Source organism: Tiliqua scincoides, chromosome 10 (assembly GCF_035046505.1).
Source record: "Tiliqua scincoides isolate rTilSci1 chromosome 10, rTilSci1.hap2, whole genome shotgun sequence".
NCBI lineage: Eukaryota > Metazoa > Chordata > Lepidosauria > Squamata > Scincidae > Tiliqua > Tiliqua scincoides.
Window position 1 is genome coordinate 19,397,485 of NC_089830.1, and position 15,132 is coordinate 19,412,616.

Below are 15,132 nucleotides of genomic sequence, written 5' to 3' on the forward strand. Positions count from 1 at the left end.
TGGGATAAGGTTACAGCACCCAGTATTCCCAGGCGGTCTCCCATCCAAGTACTAACCAGGCCTGACCCTGCTTAGCTTCCAAGATCAGACATGTGCAGGGTAACAGTTAGCTAGATATTCCAATAGCTGCTGATATGGGGGTGATGAGGCAAAGCTCAATTTTCTATCATTTATTCTGGGTGCAAGATCCCCGTAGTAATACTCCACCCCACTAGCAGGCGTATACAGTGTGGTTGCCCGGATGACTCTGTACGATGCGGTGAATCCAGCCGGTGTATTGGCAGACTTTTGTGTAGACTCCGGCGTCCCCTTTCTGAGCACAGAGCTGCATCCCCCAAGAAACGATGCCCTGGAGTTTGTTGTCGCACACCAGGGGTCCCCCGGAATCACCCTGCAGGGAGAAGAGCAGAAGCAACAACAGGATGTGGGAAGGTGTCCTAAAATGATGCAGTGGCTATGAGCAAGAGATGGTAGGGAGCATGCAGAAGGTCCTTGCTTCGATTCCTGAATTCTCCATTATTGGGCCGTGTGGACAATACTGAGCTGGGTCTGATTTAGTCAATGCAGCTTCATACAAGGAGCTTAGGGAGGGTTTTGCAGGTCATAGCTGGGCACAGAGCCTGGTCAAAGTCAACTTCCTGTTTGTTAACAACCTTGGCCCCTGTCTAATGCAGCTGTCCATTTGGCTGTGTGAACCATCCAAAGTTGATCTGAGCAGTTGATAATGATACAGGAAGCAAGGCATTTTTAAGAGCATGCAAAGCACTTCAGGAGTATCATCTAGATCAGTAGTTCTCAAACTTTTTAGCACCAAGACCCCCTTAGAATGACAATCTGTCGGGACCCATCAAAAGTGATGTCATTAACCTGGAAGTGATGTCACAGTCATAGCTGGAAGTGACACCATCAATTTAGGCTTCAGCCCAAAGCCGCAATCAGTCAAGGGTTCCATTAGACAGCATGCTCGTGCTGTTAATATGCATATTTTGGAATTCAAACATTCCAGCTCAGAAGTCAAAGCAGAAGGCAGACTTGGATCCTTCTCCAGACTCCAACCACACAGCCCTCCCCCCTTTCCAGCATCCCATCTCCCCACCTATTCAAGGCAAAGCATCTTGCCTCTCTACAATTAGGAGCCCGCCCTGCCCTTCAGTTGTGTATCCTGGATTTTCAGCTCTGAATTTTCAATGGCAGCTGAGCTAGGTGCTACACAACCTGAAATTGGCTCACAACTCACCTAGTGGGTCCCAACCCACAGTTTGAGAAATGCTGATGTAAACATAATCCTCACAACAACTCTGTAAGGTGAGGAAGCATTATGCCCATTCTGCAGATGAGGAAAACTGAGGCTGGCATCTTATCCAAGGCCCTCGAGTGAGTTTAAAGCAGAGGCAAGTTCTGAACCATGAGCATCCTGCTTCACAGCTCAAGTCTCTTAGCCACAACACCACACCAGCAAACTCTTTGCTGCGTTGTACTTTGTGGGACTAATGGGAGACGTTGTCTCACCTGGCAGGCGTCCACCCCTCCTTGCTTCACAGTAGCACACAGCATGTCCTCCGTGATGGAATGAGGATAGATCTCGCTGCACTTTTCATTCGATATTGTGTAGACCTCTGCACACTGAAGGAGGTCGGGAAACTGTGCTGCAAATGAATAGCAACAATAGTTCATGGGCATGCTAAGAACCCTCTTCTAGTGCCTGAGGTGGCGCATCAAAATTCTGCCACCTCGCAGTGCACTGCCTGTACTACTCCTCCTTGAAAAGAAAAGAGGGAAATGGAGTAGAAGGGGAGAAGAGAAGAGTGGTAAGCAAGAGCACTGAGACACTCTAGCCTGCCATTTTTTTTTCTCATCCACACTTCTGTTTCCTCTTCCTTTCTGAGGAGGAGCAGGAGGAGGAAGAGTGGCAGAGGAGGTTCCCCCTGCCAATCTACTGCCTGCCTCAGTCAGCCTCATGGATGGGCCGGTCCTGCTTCCTGCAGGCTCAGCCTCGACCAGTGGTGGCCAGTCTTTCAACTTTAGGGCTCCTAGACCTTTAACAATTGTGTCATTTGGGAGTTGACAAGTGGCGCCTGCTGAAATTCCATCTTCTACACAGTTGTTAAAGGTCCAAGACCCTAAAGTTGAAAAGTTGGCCACCCCTGATCTAGACCCGTGTCATGCATCTCCCCATCTCTTCCGAGAACTGCGTGCTTCTACACAGGGATGAGGGATGAGGGTCTCACCTGAGTGTCTCAGGTGCTGAGTGATGGTAAGCACGAGTTAGGGTCCTTGGGCTAAACCTGGGAGAATGAGAAGTGGGGGAAATTTAGGAAGCTGTGAGGTCAGGTCTGAGCTAGGTGGAACAATGGTTTGATGTGCTGCAAGAAAGTGTCATAGGTTCATACCCAAGGCTTGACCCAGTGGCGCATACAGCATTAGTTCTTAGGTCCTTAGCTGAGTAACGGACCACACATTTTGCATGCAGAAGGACACAGGTTCAAATCCTGGCATCCCCAAGTCAAACTGGAGAAGACCCCTCTGTCTGAAACCCTGCCAATCATTGCAGACAATGTTGAGCTGGGTGAACCAATGGTCTGATTCATTATAAGGCAACTTCCTGTGTTGCTAGAGTTGTGGGGAAATAAGAGGGAGAAAGAAAGGCGGAACTTGCTAGCTTGTGGAGATAGGGGTGGAGATAGCATGGGCTGCTCCCAATTGACCCCCTCCACCTGCCCCGGTAGGTATTTAGAGTTCACCCCGTACTTTGAGGAGACCTGGTGGTGCCCCAGCCTGACACCTGACAGCGAGTGCCGGGCTCGACACATTGTGTGGCCAATGCAATGGGCCTCACAAATTCATTGATGATGGCCGGGTTGCGCAAACGGATCAGCATGATGTCGTTTTCGTGCGTATTAGGGTTGTAGTCCGGGTGTGGGAACTTCTGGGCAGATGTGATACACTGTTCTGAGCCTTCATTGGCCCTCAGGCTGTGATCGCCCATCCGTGTGAAAATGTCCCTGCGTGGGATGAGCACAGGAAGGAAAAAAAGAGAGAGCATAATGTCAGGAGGGTCCTTTTGGAGCTGGCAATCTGGTCCAGCCTCTCGTTCTCCATAGATATTTCCACAAGCAGGCATGAAGACAATTGCTCCCTGCTCACAGTTGTTGCCCCTTGTCATCACTCACACACACAGCCTCTGAACATGGGAGGTTCCATTTAGCTATTGTGGCCGAATGAGGACCAGCAGGGACAATGGCCTGTCAGAAGTTTGTCTCCTCGGGGACCTGATGAAGACACATGAATAGTGGGAATGATTTTAATAAAAGTTTCTTTCAAGATTTGCAATGCTTTTGAGCAACGGTTGATTTCAATTGCAGCTGTACACCAGGGTTGTGTGGTCAGGGGAGGCACATGCATTGCCTGCCTCCCCTGCCCTGCTCCAATGAAAAGAGCCTCATGTGCCTCTAATGAAAATAGCCTCACATATAGGGAGAGACTAGAACTTGCAGCAACGACAGTTCAGCCTCCCCGGTGATTGCACGTGCGCTCCGGCTACTTTCTGGGTGGCTGTGCGATCACAAGGGAGGCGGAGATGTCATTGCCGCAAGCTTTAGTCTCTCCAATAGACTAGAACTACAGAAGATGAGAGCTCAGCCTCTGCAGTGACTGCCTAGGTGCTGGGGAACCCCCCTGAATTCTTTGCGGTGTGATGTCATCATGTCACCAGCATACTTCCGGGTCTGCCTCCCCAGCCTTGGACCTCACATCACAGCTGTATCCACTTGGTTGGCAACCTTCAGTCTCGAAAGGCTATGGTATAAGCCTACAGCACCCAGTATTCGCAAGCGGTCTCCCATCCAAGTACCAACCATGCCTGACCTTGCTTAGCTTCCGAGATCAGACGAGATCAGGCATGTGCAGGGTAACAGTTGCTGTATCCACTTAAAAGTTTAGTTTATGCCAAGATGTGGAAAAATTCAGAAATTCCTATGAGAGAGATGTGGATTAAGAAACTGTATGAAATTATTGAAATAGATGTTTTGACGGAAAGACTGAGGGATGGCGGGATGGAGAGAATGCAGAAATTATGGAACCCATTATATGAATGGTTGGATAAACGATTAGGAGCTATCTAAGTGATGATAATTATAGAAACAAAATAGTATTAGCTACAGTTCTGCGATTCCCTAGTGTTTTTTTTCCTTTTGTATTACCTCTAACTTATGTATTTTTGATTTTCCCTGTACCCATATCTTAAATAAAATAAAATAAAAAATTGTTTTGTTTCTAACTGATGAATAAACCAGTGATTACTGTCACGATAGCTAAGCACTACTTTGAGGTTCAGAACGGAACCCAGAAGTATTCAAAGGAATACTCATACCACCGGTGGTACCTGAGGTGGTGTCAGGTGGTGCCAGCAATGCAACATGACCAGTAGCAATAGGAGGCTTGGCTCAGCGCGCACAGCTCCAGTGTGCACTTTTCTGTGTGCTCAAGTAAGCCACTCGGAGCCTCTTACCAGTATTTGTCACATGGTGTCTGGCTTCCCAATTCAGAAGCAACTGGTGATGGCATCATAATCCTTCCAATAGGTGGACCAGGTGAAGTGGTCTGGTGGGGGGGGAGGCTGGACATTGAGAAATGCTGCTCTAGGGAGGATGTTTCTGTTTCAAGCAGGGGCTTGCGCTATACGGCCTTGAAGGCCCCTTCTGACCCTATGATTCTATGCCTGACTGAACTAAAGATACAACCCATAATAAAAATTGATCATTTAGTGTTGGAGTCTATCAACAAACTACCTGGTCGATTCATTCCCGTGAGACTTCACATGTATGAACCACAAGAATGCATCCCCCAAACCAAGCTGTGGATTCAAGACCTTATGCAAGGTTCTGGTGGTCTTTGTAGCTCTTTTGCTACCCAACTCACGTTCAGAAAACCGGAAATTCAGAAGCAGGCCCTCACATTGCCTTCCTTACGCAACCCCAGGGTTAGTTCATTGTCATTTCCTTACTCCAGGGTTAGTTCCTTGTCATTTCCTTACCCCTGGTTATCACAGTGAGCGGCTGTCAGCACCCAATCCGGCTCAATCAGGACTCCTCCACATCGAACATCTGGCCCATTTTTCCTGCTGTTGGAGAGGATGACTTGGTAGGGTAGACCATGCCGGGGGCATTCATGTCCCCCAACAATCCGCGACTCATCTTGTGCTGCCACTGGGGAGAAAACCAGCTGGCATTAGAAGCGGGTTCAGCCACCGCTTGCCGAGTCCTATGGCAACGTGGCAAGTTGCTGGGTAGGGCTAGCTTGACCACTGAGTCAGCCTCAATGGATTTTCAAGTCTGCAGCGGCAAGAACTCAGGTTTTGCGGGGTCTCCAGCTACCACCACAGATGGAAAAGTCCAAACCCCCCCTTTCTTACTTGGCGGCGCAAACCCAGAAGCGCCATCACCACTGGGGTCGCCACTCCCCTTAAGGGGAAATATGTTATTTCCCACTGCCCTAAGGAAAACAAGCAGCAGAAACGTCACCCCACTGTACCCCAGTGCTTTTCTTTGCTTCCCCCAACATCATCTTGTAATGAGTCACCTTTTTCCTGAGCTGCTTTGAATATGGTCTCATAAAACAAGTGGGATTAAAAAACCAAAATCAAATCAATAAATAAGTCGATAATTCTGCAAATGGCCTGTTCCCTCAAGGCCACTTGGTTCATTATGCCACTATATAAACAGGCATTGTGGATGCACATAGAATTCATTCATTCCTTTGTATTGTGCCGTCAGTGTACATGGTATTATGGTACGTATAGAGCCAAAGCCAGGCCCACACCACAGGGCTTACAGTCTCAACCAGGGGTCTCTAAACCTTTCAGCCAAAGGGCCATATCAAATATCAGGCACAGTGTCAAGGGCTAGAAAAAAAAATTAAATATAAAATTTAAATAGATCTTAGATGAAATAATGAATAAATGAATGGGCTTAAATGTCCAGGATTCCTCCAAGCACCAACACAGCCCAAGAAATAAAGCACACACTTAAATGGACCCTGTCGTACACTTGGGTCTCACTCCCAGGGTTTTGGGTGCTCAGAGTTGTTGGTTCTGAACCCTAGAGCCCTCAAAGATCCCTGTTCGGTAGTACTGCCACCACCCTGTAAGAGCCAGTGCCTCGGTCCAGGGAAACCGAGACCCTCTAGGCTTAACTATATCCCTTGTAGGCACTGAGCACTTTCTTTACTTAAAGTCTCAGTCCTCAAGTTTCTAGTCCACAATGAGGATTTTTGGTAGCTTGCTGAACGGCTAGGCAGGATTCTGAACCTTTGTCCCCAACAGACAATGAACCAACATGGTAAAAAGATTTTCTACTTTATTAAATACATAGGGTTACAAAAAAGGTTACAAAAGGCAGCAAATGCTAGAGGCATAAAAACTTCTAGGAAACATAACAGCATAAAACAACAAAGCTAACTGGCTAACTCTGTTATTCTCTAATTCTCACCTGGGTCAGCTTCTTTTGTAGATCCCCAGTTACCTAAGAGGCCACATGGTCCTGGTGGGGCAGGATGTGCACCCACCACCTCTCTCACTCAGAGACAAGGAACAAAGACCCTGTCCTCCAGAAGTGGGGCTGGAAGCTCGCCCTCTCAGCTCTTCCCTCCCCCCTGGAGATCTGCAGCTGCATTCCATCCTTGATGGGCGTCTTTCTGGCTGCCTAGGTGCTACATAATCACCTTCCATTGAGTTGTAAATCCTAGCAGCTAGGAAATGCAAGTCAGGTCTGTTTTACTATTTTAGCTTGGTTCAGGCTTTGCAATGCTACTAGGCCTGAACTGTACATATTCATGACAGACCCCCAGTCTTGCACCCCACAAGCACAACTCCAGTTGTATTTGGTCAGCTGGGCCAGAGGCTCTCAGGGGATCAGAGGCTGACTGCAGGCTGGATAAAGGCCGCATCTGGCCCCCGAGCTGGGGTTTGGAGCACCTGGTCTAAACCAGTGGTTCCCAAACTATTTTTCAGCACTGGGACCCACTTTTTAAAATGACACTCAATTGGGACCCACCTAGGTTTACCAGACTTTTAAAAAAGGAGATCTAGAAATATTTATTTATTTATTAGTAATAATAACTAGAAAAAAGACCCTCAACTATTTATCTCCCTATATTTTCACATGCTATGCAATCAGCAGAAGCTGAGCTCTTTGCCGGGTAATTAGCAGTATCTGATTTTTGAATAGCCTCAGGGCTTAAGGCAGTTATCTGATCTTTCCATCACCCTTTGGAGACCCACCAAACATCAGGTCGTGACCTGCCAGTGGGTTCCGACCCACAGTTTGGGAACCACTGGTTTAAACATTGACAGAAGAGAGCCAAAAGAAGGAAGCAGGATGGAGGCAGGAGTAAACAGAAGGCTCTAAGATGGCTTTTGTTACTCATTCATAGACTAGGTGATAGCTGGGATTGGGGTAAAGGTGTGGCCCTAAAGCCTTCACAGAAAAGATAGCCACTTGCACATGCTTTGCCCTCCAAATGATGATCTCAGACCTATGCCCAGAAGAACTTACTTTCCTACCTGTGACTGTGTGCAGAAACAGCACTGCTGCCAGAAGCCTCCTGGCCCTCAGTGGAGAAGGGAGCGCCTGCATGTGTGTGCCTTGTCGTTGGACGTGCTGTTAGATCGAAAGCGGTTTATTGTCACTGAATTCATCACCCTTAAATCCTGCCAGCCCCTCCTTCCCTCTCTTTCTGGAAGCAGACAGATCCAGTTATGTAGGTTCCATGCTCACCCACACATGTGAGATCCTGCCAATGCTCAAACCCTGGGAGCATCCCAGGCCACATAAAGGAGGAGGAGGAAGGAACCTCTCTGCTGGGCATTCGTCCCAGGTTGGCCTCTGCTATGGCAGCCTGAGCTGCCCTCCAATGGAGACTGAAATGGAGGCTATCGTGGAAGTGAGTGTTGGCCTGACTCGGGAGTCTCTGCCCTGTTTGAGTTTGAAACTGTATCAGATCTAACAGAAGGGAACATAAACACAATCCAGTCTAGAACCCAGTTAAATGAAAGCACTTGCATTTAAACTGATCCCGAAACTGCGCCCACCTGATAACTTTTCTTCTTGTTAGTAGTGCGATAACCCTACCCCCCTATGTTAAAAATGTACACCATACCTCCATTCCCACATAAGGGAAAGAAGTGGGGTTAGCCTTTCTGCCAGGAGCGGATAGCTAGATGTTATTTGCATAGGAAAGGAAATTTGTGCTCCACCACTGAGCAGGGGGAGGGAACAGTCTCCAAATTAAGAGAAAGAGTAAAGAATCCAAGGTGTGGATTCATCTGCTGCCTGAGGTGATCACCTCAGTTGGCCTCATGGAGGGACCAGCCCTGAAAATGGTCTTCAGAACAAGAGGCAAGAAGCCAAACATTGAATAATCCACACAGATTCAGTTTTGAAAATGAAACGGCATTGAACATTTATTGAGACATAATGACAAAACCCTATCAGATTATATAGCCGCTTTGGGCATTTGCTTCAGCTTGGAGAAGGTAGATATATAGTCATTCAAATAAATAAATAAGTAAATAAGTAAATAAATAAATAAATAAATAATAGTTCCAAAAATCCCTTTACATTGGTATAAAGCAGGGGTGCCCAAACCCTGGCCCGGGGGCCACTTGCGGCCCTTGGGGACTCCCAATCCGGCCCACAGGGAGCACCCAGTCTCCAATTAGCTTCTGGCCCTCCGGAGACTTGCTGGAACCCATGCTGGCCTGACACAACTGCTCTCGGTAAGAGGGCAACTGTTTTACCTCTCATGTGAGCTGTGGGACGAGAGCTCCCTCCACTGCTTGCCGTTTCACATCTGTGATGCAGCAGTGGTAGCAAAGGAAAGGCCAGCCTTGCTTTGCGCCAGGCCTTTTATAGGCCCTGAGCTATTGCCAGACCTTCATTCATTCATATAAGTTCCATCCCTAATCTATTCATTTATGTAAACTTATGTAAATGCATTCAAATTTTAAATGTAAATTAATTCCTTTTTTTCCCCGGCCCCTGACACAGTGTCAGAGAGATGATGTGGCCCTCCTGCCAAAAAGTTTGGACACCCCTGGTTTAAAGGAAGGAACATAATTTCAGTTGTACAAAGGGGGGTGGGGAGGTGGGAACCCAGGACCGAAACTAACATTGTACGGTTGTAGAGGAGTCATTCTGTAAAAAGAAGAATCAAAGTTAACTGTCCCATAAAATCTTGTTCTGGATGAAAAATTCCTGGCTAGTATCTATTGACAAGTATCTATTGATGAGCGCCTGCAAATGTTTTTAATCAGCTGCAAAAGATGACCATTTGCACATCTCATTCTACAGCAGGGGAACTTTCTTAGATGGAGAGGACCGAGCTATGTTTACTTTTGCCCTCTGCTTCCCAGCCCCACTCCTTTGCCCCTTCCTTGCCCACTTCACATGAACAAAACCATAAAAATCACCTGCGGTTCCTGGGAGAGATGAGACACTGCAGTCATGGAGTGTCCTGTAAAAGTGAGTTTCCGGGGCTGTCAGGGATTGTCACTGTCGCTCCCTGGGCTGTGAGTCATAAGAACATAAGAACATAAGAACAGCCCCACTGGATCAGGCCATAGGCCCATCTAGTCCAGCTTCCTGTATCTCACAGCGGCCCACCAAATGCCCCAGGGAGCACACCAGATAACAAGAGACCTCATCCTGGTGCTCTCCCCTACATCTGGCATTCTGACTTAACCCATTCCTAAAATCAGGAGGTTGCGCATTATTGTACCCCATAATGGATTTTTCCTCCAGAAACTCGTCCAATCCCCTTTTAAAGGCGTCTAGGCTAGACGCCAGCACCACATCCTGTGGCAAGGAGTTCCACAGACCGACCACGCGCTGAGTAAAGAAATATTTTCTTTTGTCTGTCCTAACCCGCCCAACACTCAATTTTAGTGGATGTCCCCTGGTTCTGGTATTATGTGAGAGTGTAAAGAGCATCTCCCTATCCACTCTGTCCATCCCCTGCATAATTTTGTATGTCTCAATCATGTCCCCCCTCAAGCGTCTCTTTTCTAGGCTGAAGAGGCCCAAACGCCGTAGCCTTTCCTCATAAGGAAGGTGCCCCAGCCCCATAATCATCTTAGTCGCTCTCTTTTGCACCTTTTCCATTTCCACTATGTCTTTTTTGAGATGCGGCGACCAGAACTGGACACAATACTCCAGGTGTGGCCTTACCATCGATTTGTACAACGGCATCATAATACTAGCCGTTTTGTTCTCAATACCCTTCCTAATGATCCCAAGCATAGAATTGGCCTTCTTCACTGCCACCGCACATTGGGTCGACACTTTCATCGACCTGTCCACCACCACCCCAAGATCTCTCTCCTGATCTGTCACAGACAGCTCAGAACCCATCAGCCTATATCTAAAGTTTTGATTTTTTGCCCCAATGTGCATGACTTTACACTTACTGACATTGAAGCGCATCTGCCATTTTGCTGCCCATTCTGCCAGTCTGGAGAGATCCTTCTGGAGCTCCTCACAATCACTTCTGGTCTTTACCACTCGGAAAAGTTTGGTGTCGTCTGCAAACTTAGCCACTTCACTGCTCAACCCTGTCTCCAGGTCATTTATGAAGAGGTTGAAAAGCACCGGTCCCAGGACAGATCCTTGGGGCACACCGCTTTTCACCTCTCTCCATTGTGAAAATTGCCCATTGACACCCACTCTCTGCTTCCTGGCCTCCAACCAGTTCTCAATCCACGAGAGGACCTGTCCTCTAATTCCCTGACTGTGGAGTTTTTTCAGTAGCCTTTGGTGAGGGACCGTGTCAAACGCCTTCTGAAAGTCCAGATATATAATGTCCACGGGTTCTCCCGCATCCACATGCCTGTTGACCTTTTCAAAGAATTCTATAAGGTTCGTGAGGCAAGACTTACCCTTACAGAAGCCATGCTGACTCTCCCTCAGCAAGGCCTGTTCGTCTATGTGTTTTGAGATCCTATCTTTGATGAGGCATTCCACCATCTTACCCGGTATGGATGTTAGGCTGACCGGCCTATAGTTTCCCGGGTCCCCCCTCTTTCCCTTTTTAAAAATAGGCGTGACATTTGCTATCCTCCAATCTTCTGGCACCGTGGCCGTTTTGAGGGACAAGTTGCATACCTTAGTCAAGAGATCTGCAACTTCATTCTTCAATTCCTTAATAACCCTTGGGTGTATGCCATCAGGGCCCGGTGACTTATTGATCTTTAATTTATCAATGAGGTCTGAAACATCTTCTCTTTTAACCTCTATCTGACTTAACTCCTCGGTTAGGAGGGGCCGTTCGGGTAGCGGTATCTGCCCGAGGTCTTCTGCCGTGAAGACAGATGCAAAGAACTCATTTAATTTCTCTGCCATCTCTAAGTCTCCTTTTATCTCCCCTTTCCCTCCCTCACCATCCAGAGGGCCAACCGCTTCTCTGGCGGGTTTCCTGCTTCTAACATATTTGAAGAAGCTTTTATTATTCCCCTTAATGTTGCTGGCCATGCGTTCCTCATGGTCTCGCTTGGCCTCCCCTATCACCTTCTTACATTTCTTTTGCCACAGTTTATGTTCCTTTTTATTCTCTTCATTAGGGCAAGACTTCCATTTACGGAAGGAAGCTTCCTTGCCCTTCACAGCCTCTCTAACTTGGCTGGTTAGCCATGCGGGCACTCTCCTGGATTTAGTGGAACCCTTCTTTCTTTGCGGTATACACCTCTGCTGGGCCTCTATTACTGTTGTTTTAAGCAGCCTCCATGCATTCTGGAGAGACTGGACTCTTTTTACCCTCCCTTTCAACCTCCTTCTAACCAGCCTCCTCATTTGAGGGAAGTCCGCCCGTCGGAAGTCAAGGGTTTTTGTTAGAGATTTGCCTGGTATTCTTCCCCCAACGTGCACGTCAAAACGGATCGCAGCATGATCACTGTTCTCCAATGGCTCAGTAACGTTTACATCTCTAACCAGGTCTTGCGTACCACACAAAATTAAATCCAGAGTCACCTGTCATTCAGCACGTCAAGAAATCCGGTTTCCTTATCGTGAGCAGAACACAAATTGACCCAGTCAATATGGGGATAATTGAAGTCCCCCATGATTACAACCCTGTCCTTCCTTGTCACCTCCCTGATCTGTTTCCTCATTTCAAGGTCCCCATCCGATTTCTGGTCTGGAGGACGATAGCACGCCCCCAGTATTACATCGCTGCACAAGCCTGGTAATTTAACCCACAGAGATTCTACAGTGGAGTCGGACCCACCTTCAATCTCTACTTTGCTGGATTCTATCCCTTCCTTAACATAAAGGGCCACCCCACCTCCAACACGCCCCTGCCTGTCCCTCCTGTAGAGTTTATAGCCCGGGATTGCGATATCCCACTGATTCTCCGCATTCCACCAGGTTTCCGTTATGCCCACTATGTCAATATTTTCCCTTGACACCAGACATTCCAGTTCTCCCACCTTTGCTCGTAGACTTCGGGCATTCGCATAAAAGCATTTATACATGGAATGCCCCAGGATGGGCTGCTTATTTGCTCCTTTGTCCCCGCATCCTCTCATTGTGCCAAACCGTCTATCACATCCCATCTCCCTACCTTTCCCAATTTCTTCTCCTACCCTGCCTTTGTCTTGTTGTTCTCTAACCTCCCCATCCTCATCCCATAGGGATGAGGAGTCCCGAACCGGATGCCCCTCGGCTCCTGTCGGCCTTCCCCCAGGGATCAGTTTAAAAGCTGCTCTGCCACCTTTTTAATGTTATGCGCCAGCAGTCTGGTTCCATTCTGGTTCAAATGGAGCCCGTCCCTCTTATACAGGCCCCGCTTGTCCCAAAACGTTCCCCAGTGCTTAACGAATCTAAACCCCTCCTCCCTACACCACCGTCTCATCCACGCATTGAGACCCCTGATCTCCGCCTGCCTAGCTGGCCCTGCGCGTGGAACAGGTAGCACTTCAGAGAACGCTACCTTTGAGGTCCTGGCTTTCAGCTTCCTGCCTAAAAGCCTAAATTTGGCCTCCAGGACCTCCCAGCTACACTTGCCCACATCGTTGGTGCCGACATGCACCACAGCCGCTACCTCTCCCCCAGCACTGTCTACCAGCCTGTCTAGACGAGAAGTGATGTCCGCAACCTTCGCACCAGGCAGGCAAGTCACCATGCGGTCCTCACATCCATCGCAAACCCCCCTCTCTATGTTTCTAATAATCGAATCCCCCACTACAAGAAGGCCCCGACCCCCCTCCCGCCGAGGAGTATCCCGAGTGCGCTCGGATACGGGCCCATCCCCTGGAGAAGGGATCCCCCCTAGGGGATTGTTTCCCTCCTCTCCAGGATGACGTCCTCCAGTCCTGAGACTTCCCACCCGGGCAGCCGAGGAGCTGCACGCCTGAGGTTGGGACGAAGCCTGATCGTCCCCAGAAGTCTCCCCACGGTCCTCCTCTGGCTGCCTGCGCTTCTCCAGGTCGGCCACCAAGGCTTCAAGGGAGCGGACACGTTCCCTGAGAGCCTGGAGCTCCTTGCACCGAGGACACACCCATGACTTATGCCCCAGAGGCATATAATCATACATGTGGCACTCGATGCAGAACACTGGATAGCCCCCACCCTGCTGCTGGCTGTCTGACTGCATAGCTTTTTTGTTGTTGTTTTATTTAGGGGTCCTTTTAAAAACCGTACACTGGATAGCAGCCCTCTTCTCAAGGGAAGAGGAAGGGCAGTGTATGGGGCCCTGGCCTCCTCGCCCTGCTGCTGAACTCGCCCAGATGCTAAACTCTTGTGCCTTACCTGGCACTTAGTTCCCAGAGGCACTTGGTTCCCAGAGGCCACACGCGTCTGCTCATCTCTCATCTCTCCATCCACACATGAACAAGTGCCCTTTGTTTATCCATCATATAAACGTCGGCAGTGAGGGCACTCCCTTACCATAGGCCATACCATATGGTCTCCTTACCATAGGCAGCCCTCCACCGCACAAAGGGCTCCTTCCCTCTCATGTACTACCATCTTGAAAGAGCCTGTGACTTTTTTTCCCATCCAAAGGCACGTGTGATTCCTTCCTACCACTTTGAACCCACCTTGTCTCCTCTGGGTTTGCGGCAAGTTGGAGCAACCAAAAACAGCCCTTCTCCTTTAAAGTCCCTGCCTGTCATCAACCAGCTTTACTATCAGCAAGGACTTGTGCCATCTGCATGTTGCCCATGCTTGCATCTTTTTAAGACTGTAAGAACACACGTAGGAGAGAAAGGCACATTTTAAAAGAGGGTTGGACAAATTCATGGAGAACAGGTCAACCAATGGCTCCTAATCATAATGGCTACACATTGCCTCTGGCGGTGACACGCAGTGAGGTCCAAGGCTGAGGAAGCAGACCTGGAAGTATGGCAGTGATGTGATGACATCACACCACAAAGCATTCAGGGGGCCACCCCAGAGCCTGCACTATCACAGTCTATATGTTGGCAGCCTTCAGTCTCGAAAGACTCTGGTATCGCGCTCTGAATGGTGGTTCTGGAACAGCGTCTAGCGTGGCTGAAAAGGCCAATTCGGGAGTGACAATCCCTTCCACACTGGGAGCAAGTGCAGTCTGTCCCTGGTCTGTCTCCCTGGCTATGGGCCTTCCTTCTTTGCCTCTTAGCCTCAGACTGTTGGCCAAGTGTCTCTTCAAACTGGAAAAGGCCATGCTGCACAGCCTGCCTCCAAGCGGGCCACTCAGAGGCCAGGGTTTCCCACCTGTTGAGGTCCACTCCTAAGGCCTTCAGATCCCTCTTGCAGATATCCTTGTATTGCAGCTGTGGTCTACCCATAGGGCGCTTTCCTTGCACGAGTTCTCCATAGAGGAGATCCTTTGGGATCCGGCCATCATCACAATCACAGTGGAGCCTACACCATCACAGTGCCTCAGTTCTAGTCTCTCCAAGAGACTCTTAGAGTCACAAAGAGATTAGAGCTTGAAGCAGTGACATCTCTGCCTTCCCTGTGATCACACAACCACTCACAAACTGGATGGAGCATGTGTGGGCCATCACAGGAGAGGTTGAGAAGCCCTAAGTTCTAGCCTCTATCTGCATATAAGGATATTTTATTTGGAGGCATGTGGGGCTCTGGGTCTATTGTCATTGGA

The 15,132-nt window shown here is 48.7% G+C and overlaps 1 protein-coding gene across 1 annotated transcript; it reads right to left on the reverse strand.

The window, feature by feature from the left end:
- Window positions 1–211: 211 nt before the first annotated feature.
- LOC136661518 (trypsin-like) lies at window positions 212–5,437 on the reverse strand. The gene is made up of 5 exons (XM_066638803.1): window positions 5,425–5,437; window positions 5,033–5,204; window positions 2,749–3,002; window positions 1,510–1,646; window positions 212–391 (listed from the first exon to the last, which is right to left on the reverse strand). Exons 1-5 carry the CDS (start codon window positions 5,435–5,437, stop codon window positions 212–214), a joined length of 756 nt encoding a protein of 251 aa, XP_066494900.1.
- Between the last annotated feature and the right edge of the window lie 9,695 nt (window positions 5,438–15,132).